At 43.4% G+C, this 11,281-nt stretch overlaps 1 protein-coding gene across 1 annotated transcript; it reads left to right on the forward strand.

Annotated features, from left to right (window-relative positions):
* The first annotated feature begins 2,333 nt into the window (after window positions 1-2,333).
* On the forward strand, window positions 2,334-11,281 carry LOC145416971 (regucalcin-like). The gene is made up of 7 exons (XM_080285817.1): window positions 2,334-2,414; window positions 2,667-2,748; window positions 8,085-8,300; window positions 8,442-8,548; window positions 9,002-9,116; window positions 10,457-10,572; window positions 11,018-11,281. Exons 1-7 carry the CDS (start codon window positions 2,334-2,336, stop codon window positions 11,279-11,281), a joined length of 981 nt encoding a protein of 326 aa, XP_080141943.1.

Consider the following 11,281-nt stretch of genomic DNA (forward strand, 5'->3'; position numbering starts at 1 on the left):
CAGTATGTTACCATTAAATGGTATTTGCTTCTGTTGAAAGATCAGTTAACCTGTCCAGACGTGTAATGGAGACACAGAAGGTCTAGAGGAACAGACAAGGGTAGAGTCGGAGGCTGGGTGACGCTAAGCACTGCCACGCCATTTGCCCCAATGAAGTGTTTGGCTAATTTCGTGGTGTGTCGGTGTTAAGGTACGGTACAGTCAGGGAAGCAAAAATTCAACCAATTTTATCCGAAGATGATTGAAAATCACCCAAAACATGATCGAACCCATTGCCAGCCTAACGTTTTTATTTATTTATTTATTTTTTTTTATGTGTTCGACTCTGGGCATAGGCTTCACAACCCGTTCTCAAGGCCCAGTAGTCCTCCTGCATTCCATACAGCTCCCCCTGTCACCGCTTCGGCGCTAACACCCACCGTCCATATTGAATACATGTTAGGGCTGTCTCATACAGGACTGGTGTACTAGTATTAGCGGGGGTATTTTTATGACATGTCGGCGGGCCTTCTGGCAGATCATTAAGTCTGCTTTAATGAAATTCGAATCCTTAAAGTGTTCCCTGCCCCAGCCGGGATTCGAACGTGGGTCCATTAGGACTGCAGGCCACCTCTCTACCAATTCAGCCACCGTCTCCCCGTAATTGAACTTGAGGCTACAGTAGCATCATATTTATATCAAAATAACAAAAATAAAGTGAAAAATATACATAATAATAATAGTAGTAGTAGCTGTAACCCCAGACTCGTCTGAACGAGAACCCGGTGGACAGCAGGCCAACATTTCCTTTTCTTTGCTGTCCACCTTTCTCCGTTCGGGGGATAAGGAGGGCGTTAAGGGACGTTTGTATAACCAGGCACGTCCACCGCCTGGTTGGATCGGTGCCACCACGTCACGGTGTCCCTCTCCAAGTCCTGCATCGACGTAGAAGGGTTAAATGTTTATTCACTGTTTTAAAATGCAAATACTGAAAACGGAGGCACTTCTGAAACGACTGGATTGAACATCATTGAAGGCTTTGCTGGTGAGGTGGTGCCAGGAATTCGATTGTCTGGTTGTGGATGACTGTGTGACCGACTTCACTAGGCACGCCGTCCGATTGTTCTGCCATTTTTTTTTAAATCATTTTTTTGCTTGTTCCTGGATCTTACTTCATTCCATTTCTTTAGTGATGATGATGATGATGATACACGAGATATATGAGTAACCCTTGCTCACTTTCGTCTTGATATTGTTGTTCTTGGAGGAAATATGATGATGATGAGGAGAAGGAGGGGGATGATGATGATGATGATGATGATGATGATGATGATGATGATGATGATGACGATGATGACTGAGCGCCAAGAACAGTACATGATACCTGCTCACATGTACTGATACCTGCTCACATGCCTCTTTGTAGTTACTCTTGGAGAAAACGTTCATCATCATCATCATCCCAACCTTTCATTGACCTTCACACTGCATAATCTGCTGATAAGATATGATTCTGTGTAATGATGAGAGCAGCAGTGATAAGTCAGTGGGCAGACGGTTATCTTCAGTGCTCTGCTTAACCCTATACCGCCACCGCCATCACCACCACACTCTCTCTCCTCTCCGTACCGTAAGTCCACATGCTCTTTATTAAAACACACAGGCTCCTATGACTCCCTACCAGCTGAATAAAAGCATCTGAAATAGAGTACTAAGAACTAAAATACAGTACTAAGAGTTGTCCCGAGATGAGAGGGTTAGTGTGTATATTTGGAAACAGTACAGGGGGGAGGAGGAAGTGGGAGGATAGGACAGACAGCAAAAAAATAATATAAAGACAATGTTTACTGATTTTACTGGGACCGGATGGAGCAGGCTAAGTTGATCAGAGTGGACAAGCCTTCACCCTTCAGTGTATGTACAGCCATGTGCAAAATCTCGACGACTGTCCTTTGCCAGCACTGTGTCCTGCCTTCCATGTTTCTCAGTCCTTTCATTCTCATTTTGTGTGTGCTTCATACTGCTATAACAAGTTCATGTAGCACCTTCCGAAAAATAGATATGGAGATAGACAGATACATTGATAGGTAGGTAGATATGATTCTGGACATGGAGCTTTCTTGTTTTGCTAGCTTTGTCATCTGTTCATATAATTATGTATCATAGCCATAGTTTCTGTAACAAAACAGCCACGAGACGACCACCATGTTTGTTGCTCTTTACTTTCCTTTGTACTCCTTTTGTACTCACGTGACACTCCTTCCCGTGAGGCCCAGTAGTCCTTTAGTCCAATTTCCGAAACCCCCACAGCATAGACCACGTTTCCCCTTCATCAGGAGACCACACAAGGGAGTATGTCTGCGGTGGAGGTGAAGCAGGTGCCTGTCCCGTGCCTGCACTTGGGGGAGGGTCCACACTGGCTGCAGGACCAAAAGGTACCATGTTCACAACTTTCCTGACCGTACACTGTGCATAAAGTCGTTTTTTATGCTTTTAATCTTATATATATATATATATATATATATATATATATATATATATATATATATATATATATATATATATATATATATATATATACTGTACACCAGCCACAAAGCATGTCCAGGCAAAATTATTCTTGGTGATAATTGATACAGGGATTTGTCTATGATTGGTCAATTTCCTTCATAAATATTTGCCCACAGGCTCTGCTGTATGTCGACATCTGGACCAAGACACTGTGGCGGTTTTTCTTTGACACCGGCAGTCATGAGACGCTGAAAATTGGTGAGTGAATCTCTCTCTCACACACACACACACACACACACACACACACACACACACACACACACACACACACACACACACACACACACACACACATACACACACACACATACACACACACATACAATTTTCCTAGAGCTAAGTCAACCATTTCAACAGATACAGAGGAAACACGAAATTTCAAGAACAAATACGAGATTTCCCGAGTGGACTTGAGCTGCTGTAGGTTTAAGTCTGTGGGGTAATTATTCCGGGGAAGCAAATTCCAAAGGGGTGTAGTTAGGAGAGTAAATTTGTTTTGATAGGTAGATGTTCTGCAATATGGCAGTGTGACAGTCTGGTCAAGAGCCCTACCAGATGCCCGTGTAGCGCAGGGGAAGGCGTGGAGAGGTGGCATAATGGATGCAGCTTCGTCTGAGTAATTGCCATAAAAGTACCTGTAAAATACTGCAAAGGAAACAACATTCTCTCTTACTTATAGAGGAAGTAGTTCACTAGTAATTGCTGGGTTATTAATAATTCTTATAGCATAGTTCTTAATTTTGTTGTTTTAGTACAACCTCTCCGCATGTACTCCACAAGGGTGGGCAATATTCGAGCTGATGGTGCACTTGACTCTTGTAAATTATAGCTCATTGCTCCTCAGTGAAGAAGTTACGGATTCTATGCTATAAGCCAAGTTTCTCTGATGTGGTTTTTGCAAGTGGTTTAACGTTAGAGGTCCAGCTGAGGGTATTGTCGAAACACCGAGTGTTTCAATACTTTTAGGAATAGGAATATTGATTGCACTGAAGGTAGCCTAATATGGGAATCAGGCAATATCTATATCTTAATAAAATGGATGTTTTTGGTTTTCCTGGCACTGAATGAGACAAAGTTATTTTGCCCCCATTCAATGATCTTAAATACGTCTTGATTTATGGAGACTGCTGTGCTTAGAGCTATCAAAATTTGTGAATGGGTGTTTAAGTGTGAACGATGTGTGAAGCGTTGAGTCATCTGCAAATGAGTGAATGGGGTTATAGGTGCTAGATAAGAGATAATTAATATGAATTAGGAGAAGGGATGTCCCAGGACTCATCCTTGTGACATGCTGGCATTTATAATCTTTCTGTTGCTAAGATAAGAGGACAGCAGGGGGACAAAAGATGATAAGCCTTATCAAGGGAGTTTAGATAGCAGGGAACGGCACCACACTCTGTCAAAAGCTTTAGAAATATTATAGACTACTCCATGTGTTTCTCCATGTTGGTCAATTGACTGATGGATGGCATGAGTCAGGAGATTGAGTATATCGACACTGGATCTTTCGTGGTGGAAAGCATACTGTCTGTCAATAATTAAGCTGTTGGATTTACAGTATGATGTTTAACAATGTGCTTATTAATGACAACCTCAAATACTTTACCAAGAAGTATGATAGCTATTGGTCTGTGATCAGAGGGATAAGAGGAAATTCTCTTCTATAAAATTGGGTTGATGTTGGCTTCTTTCCAAGAATTAGAGAATAAAAGTATGTATGCATAGTCTGAATAATTTAGCGAGGACAAGAGCAAGTGAACACTTATTCAAAACTATTGGAGGAATTCCACCTGGACCTGGAGCTTTGTAGGTTGGTAAAGTGTTCATGATAGATTTTATGTATTTAGTTTGTATCTTTGGTGGAGAAATTCTGGGTGAGTCAAGTTCTGGTGTTTGTTCTGCATCTGCTGAAATGCTTGAGAGCCCTGGGAAAATTGTGCTTGGTTTGTGTAGATTGAAATGATTAACTTAGAGTGGGTTAGTTTTGGTTTTCTCTCTCCTCCCTTAGCTATTATAGAAAACGGAATTGCCTGTCCATTGATTTCGTCTCCGATTCTGTACGGTGTGTGGTGTCCTGCTGCTACTCAGACAGAAGCAACAAATTATTGTCATTATCTTAGCATTTGTGACGGGCCTCCAGAACCAGAAACATCTAAATGAAATGCCTTCTCAGCTGTGCAAGAAATAATTTTAATGCTATTATGACCATCCCTTGCTGGAGAACTGTCATCACATGTAGGCTAAGACAAGACAATATTTATAAAGTGCTAGGATTGAGACAGAATATTTTCAGATTTAATAATACACCCGTTGTTGGGAAGTTCGAAATATCCTGCATCACTAGGATTCATCTTGTCATGGCTTCACAGAGACACTGTTTCGAGGTTTGCCAGAACAAAAGATTCATGCCAGTCCATATCCAGCACAGAGGACGACAGTACTGGAGGCTGGTGGTGTTTTGGATTTAACCCTTTCACTGTTGGCATTTCTGGCATTTCTCTTGATTGAACAAAATTTTCTGGTATTTGCTCAACCCCTTCAACCCGAGAACCCTTTATTCTTTTAAATTTTTGCTTTCTAAAAATTATACTATTGAGGTTCGGACAGAGACTTCGAACAGAGCGAGCTAGAGATACCCTTCATTAACCACTTTATATATATATATATATATATATATCTATATATATATATCTATATCTATATATATATATATATATATATATATATATATATAAAGAGAGAGAGAGAGAGAGAGAAGCATTTATTAAGAATACATAGATGTCTAGAAGTAAGAAGATAAACCAGTAAAATGGGCCACTGGAATGAAATTATCCACAGAGCTTTAGAGGGAAAGGGCTACTAGAGACATCTTTAAACTCTTTAATTCCCGGGATTTCTCAAGCTAATCAAAATAATCTGGTATTAGACTAAATAGATGTCTATAGGTCCCGGATTCTCTTTGCTTAAGGACGCTCCCTAGCTCCTCTTCCTTAGCGATTTATACTGGTATAAAACTGGTTATAATTAAACCTTTCTACGTTATTTATGCAGAGTATGGCGACACTGGAAGGATTTTTGTACCATAAGAGGACAGTAAGGTATAATAGGCAAAATAAATCTCTTAGGAAAAGGTGTTAAGGAGCTCTCTTAGCCGACAGGAATACGGGCCTAAGTTCGTCTAGAGAAGGGGTTAATAAAGACCTCTTCACCCTGTGGCTGCAGAGACTTCTATAAGCTAAGCAAAATGGTCTTAGCATCAGTAATCATCTAAGCAGTTTGTCTTTACCAGGGACAGTGTTGATCTTCAATGTTCACTTGTATTTGGCAGTCTTCCAGGGCGTCTGGTGGTGTAGTGGTTAGAATGCCCCAGTCGTGGTGATAGCCCTGCCACACACACGGGTTCACTTCCCAATGGGGTGAATGATTTTAGGGAGGGGATATTTTCAGAAGAGGCCCAGTCCGTCTGTCTGTCACTAACGATTATCGTTCGAGATGTGGCTCACTCCTGTAGACTTAGGGTTTTTAGCGAAGGCAAACCACACTAAGCAACACATACAACCCTGTCTCCCGAAACCACACAAAATCATCATCCACACATCACCACACCACAACACACTAAGCAACACACCTTATAACCTTCTCCCACCACACCTCACAAGATCATCTTCCACACCACACGCACACCACACTAAGCTACACCACACAACTTTCTCTCACAATTACACAAAATCATCATACCACACTAAGCAACACAATACAACATTGTCTCACTGCACCAAACAAACTCACCTTCCACACACCACGCTACACCACACTAAGCAACATTATACCATCTCCTCCCACCACACCACACAAATCCATCATGCACGCCACTTCATGGACATTAATCGATGACCCCTGAACTTCCTGTAATTTATACCACAGGTGTTACACGTGGGCTCAGGTGTAGACGGCAAAGGAAACTCGGGATGGCGTTACTTGATTTATTAAGCCTAATAGGACGGGTGAGGCGACGTGTATTTCCCAGATTTATACACTGCATTCCTACAAATACATCCTACAACCAGCTATACAGTAAGGTATATACATTACACTCGCACAGAATTACTCATATACTTTTTAATCACCTCGCGATTTGTTTGTGGCCACCCCAAACGGGATTGAGGCGTCTGGCAATAGATAGATAGATAGATAGACTTTTTAATCATGTAATACCACCAAGGGAAGTCAACAGGTAATCCACGTGCACAGTAGCCTAACTGAGGGATCCTTCACCTCGACAGTGTTATTTGGAACTAGCTGGTCCAGTCTCGTATTTTAATCCTTCGTTCCATAAAGCTAGAGGGAAAGGTAGCCAATTAAATCCATCTTTTCGTCTTAAAAAATGGTAACTATGAGACTGACTATATAAACTGTTACGTTATTAGGATCAGTTTCTTAATCAGTCTGGTGAGAAGGTGTGTGAGAGACGGGATAACAGAGATGAACATAGTGGGAAAGTGAGCAGAGTGGGGAGGGACACACACCACTTACCTTAACAACACCTCTAAGTGCCTCACCTACATGACACACACACACACACACGCACTTTTTTTTTTTTTTTTGCTTGCCGCTATTTCCAAGTCATGCTTACTGTATGCAGTGATAAATCTCTTCAGATTTCCCTTGTAACCCAACCTGAAGGCCACTGAGATAACTCCATGCCCGTGAGTGATTGCTGCCTTGAAGGGTGTTATAACATGTGCCAGTTATCACTTGTTATTTCTCTGTTCTTCCCACGCAATGTGAACACACGAAAACGCTTGGGTAAACGGTGTTGATAATGTTCTTTCTCTGTTCTTCCCACGTAATAGGAACACAGGAAAACCTTTGAATAAATGGTGATGGTAGTGTTCATTCTCTGTTCTTCGCAAGTAATGTGAACACAGGAAAATGCTTGGATTATTGGTGTTGGTAGTGCCACCATCTTTTTTACTTAGGGTTGTAAGATATTTGGGGGTGGTGGAGAGGGACGCCTTCAGGTGGTGGCACCGATAAACCCGGTCGACTCCACTGACCGGCTATACAAGCGTCACTAATCTTCGTCCGTATCCCTCTGAAAGGAGGATAGTGGACTGCAGGAGGCGGAAAACTTCAGCCTGCAGTCCACTGGGTTCACAATGAGATGAGCCTTTGGTTACAACCAATTTTATTACGAAGATACAGGCAGACGGACGCAAACAAATACAGATACAGACAGATGCATGCAGGTACACGTATAGACAGATACATGCAGGTACACGTACAGACAGATACATGCAGGTACACGTACAGACAGATACATGCAAGTACACGTACAGACAGATACATGCAGGTACACGTACAGACAGATACATGCAGGTACACGTACAGACAGATACATGCAGGTACACGTACAGACAGATACATGCAGATACTGACAGAGACATACAGAGAAATACAGATACAGAGAGACATGCAAGTACAGACAGATAAATACAGACACAGGTAGATATTAATGTCTTATGTGTCTCGAGATGACGGAGGGCATGCGTCGAGCGTCAACTTCGTGGTGCCGGTGGAGGGTGATGCAGACCTACTGGTGGTTGGCCTGGGCAAGACGCTGAGCCTGGTGCGTTGGCCACTGGACCACCGCCACTCCCAGCCCCTCACCGTCACCCCCACTACTCTGTACACCGCTGACAGGCGATTTAACGACGCCAAGTGTGATTTTCAAGGCAGACTCTGGGCAGGTTAGAATTGTGAGGCTCTGTTCCTAATGTTTTCTGGGCTTGTGTTGTATAAGAGTGCTTGTTTTTCTTATCGTCAGTAATGATAATAATAATAATAATAATAATAATTAATAATAATCTGATGACTACTCCCTGCCCCAGGCACTGTGGCGCCCACGGCAGGTGACAGCTGGGAGATTCTGGAGTACAACACGTCGCCAATCCTCAGCTTCGACCACCACCTCAACCCCACCACTTGGATTAAGACGGTTTGTGGCAGGGGGTTTGTGGCAGGGGGGGTTGTGTTGTGTGTTGTTTTATGGGTTTGTGTTACAGAGGTAAACCAAGTGAGATACCAGAGAACATCACGTCAGTACACCCTACATTCATCCAAACACCTCAGTCCTAGCGATTGACATAAGACGGTTTGTGGTAAGGGGATTTGTGTATTTCTAGCTGGACTGTGTATGGGAGGGATTGTAATTTGGAGGGACTGTGTCGTTGAGGGATTTATATGAGTTCTGGGGTTTCGTGCTCTACACGGATCAAGGCGTTTTTTTTGGATCATTGAGGGTTTGAGTTTGAAAGGTAAGTTATTAGTTGAGTAGACTCACACGCTCCTGCGTGTGTGTGTGTGTGTGTGTGTGTGTGTGTGTGTGTGTGTGTGTGTGTGTGAAATAATATAACGATGAAGCATAAAGCTTGGCCTGGTCATTTTACAGATGACCGTCTCCAACGGCCTGGCATGGAGTCCCGACAAGAAGTCCTTTTACTTCATCGACACCTCCGCTAAGGACATCTATCACTTCGACTATGATGACACAGCTGGGGCCATCAGTGAGTGGGTTTATTACCTCCACCAAGGAGGTTATGTTTTCACCTGTCAGTTTGTTGGTTTGTTGGTTGGTTGGTTTGTGAGCAAGATTACACAAAAACTACTAGGCTGATTTCCACGAAATCTGGTAGAAGAATGGGCCTTGGCCCAGAATATACTCCATTAAATTTTGGTGCGGATCCGGATAATGGTGCGGATCCAGGATTTTTTTTTTTTTTTTTCACTTTCTTTAACACTGCGAGATAGGGCGTTTCTCGACATCTTCATAAATTTTTCAGTGAGTATTGCATGGATCTTGATGAAAAAAAAATAAAAAAGGCATATTTAGAATGTTGGTATCTACGAATGTGTACAGTTTGGCACGGATCCATGTAAAATTTCGAATCTAGCGGATTTAGATATGCTTTTATATGGGGGCTTTTGGGCCTTGGGGGAGATGTGCGCTGTACTGAGTGTCATTCTAGTTTTCACTGTTTTGTCATTAATGTTGTGCCTTAATATTGCCTATGGTCGTCTGTGCGTGGCGACCAAATGACGCTCACGACAAGTCTGCCAAATAACACTTGGGACATGGCTACCAAATGATGCTCAGAATATGGCTACCAAATGACTCGGGACATGGCTATCAAATGACGCTCGGGACATGGCTATCAAATGACGATCGGAACGTGGCTACTAAATGTTAATCGGGACATGCTTGCAAAACTCTCAGTGGGGAATGCATGTCTTGTTGTTCTTGTCATCCCTGGATCATGTGGACGTGAACCCAGTGGACTGCAGGCAAAACTGCCCACCTCCTGCAGTCAACGATCCTCCTTTAGGGAAGAGGAAGGCAGGGTTATAGTAGTGCCACCACATGAAGGCGTCCCTCCACAGCACCAAAACTTGCCTCAAAACCAATATTGTGCTTGTCTATACTCTCCTAATTCTAACTTGTCCTAACATTATCATCCCTCCATCTTGAATGCTGAGGTAAAGTATGACATTAATACAGGAATATGTTACTACTTACGAAGGAGTGCTGTGAAAAGGATGTACAGTCATAGTATTATATTCTTCTGCCACTGAGCTACGTCAAATAAGCTGCAAAAGGACGACAGTCTGAACCAAGTGAAGGTGAAAGAGGTATAGTTGTGGGTGGTGATTCAGTGACGGTTCAGCCAGTCAGAAAACCCACAACCGGGCACAGTGAAAATATACCCTTAACATCCCATGCTCATATGGAGGTAAAAACTGCTATTAGATTCAGGTATAATATATCTGTGCTTATTTCTGTGCGTGTGCGTGTGCCTGCGCCTGTGTCTGCTCCTGTGCCTGTGCCTGATATTGGTGTGTGGTGCAGGTAACCAGCGTGTGCTGTTGAACTACGAGGCAGCGGGCCTGACTGACCAGATGCCTGACGGCATGACCGTTGACGTGGACGGCAACCTGTGGGTGGCCTGCGCCCGTGGTGGACAGGTTAGTGACCAAGTGGCCAGTGGCCAACTGCAAGTGTTAAGTGGCCAGTGGCCAACTGCAAGTGTTAAGTGGCCAGTGGTCAACTGCAAGTGTTAAGTGGCCAGTGGTCAACTGCAAGTGTTAAGTGGCCAGTGGTCAACTGTAAGTGTTAAGTGGCCAGTGGTCAATTGTAAGTGTTAAGTGGCCAGTGGCCAACTGTAACTGTTAAGTGGCCAATATAGCATTTAGTAACATTGAGGCTGATTCCCTGCTCTGCCCTAACCTTTACAAAATATATTATTGATATGTTCCCATAAATTCCACTCCTACATTTACAAGGAGCATCACTGCCTACAAAAGCCCATGTTATCATTAGTAACAATGCGGTACATGTGTGGTGAGATTAACTGGACCATTTTTTCCTTCATTCAACCACCCTGAGTGCTTTATGTGTTGGTTCTTGCAGGTGATCTGCGTGGATCCCCAGGCCGGTCGTGTGATACGCAAGGTGTCGGTACCGTCACCTAACGTCACGTCTGTGTGCTGGGGCGGCGCCGACTACGCCACACTATTCGTCACGTCAGCCACAGGCAGGCTGTCTGCTGAACAGATGGCCGCCTGGCCCTCCGCTGGCGGCACCTTCGCCATCACCGGCCTCGGCACCAGAGGATTACCCCCATACAACTACAAGGTTGACCTCCACAAGCTCAAGGACAAGATGAAAAAGTAA

Source organism: Coenobita brevimanus, chromosome 108, assembly GCF_032717465.1.
Source record: "Coenobita brevimanus isolate Jiangsu-jjx chromosome 108, ASM3271746v2, whole genome shotgun sequence".
NCBI lineage: Eukaryota > Metazoa > Arthropoda > Malacostraca > Decapoda > Coenobitidae > Coenobita > Coenobita brevimanus.

Coding starts and splice junctions, on each gene's coding strand:
- LOC145416971 (XM_080285817.1), top strand. CDS start 2,334: ATGTCTGCGGTGGAGGTGAAGCAGGTGCCTGTCCCGTGCCTGCACTTG. Junction 2,415..2,666: donor ACTGGCTGCAGGACCAAAAG/GTACCATGTTCA, acceptor ATTTGCCCACAG/GCTCTGCTGTATGTCGACAT. Junction 8,301..8,441: donor TCAAGGCAGACTCTGGGCAG/GTTAGAATTGTG, acceptor TCCCTGCCCCAG/GCACTGTGGCGCCCACGGCA.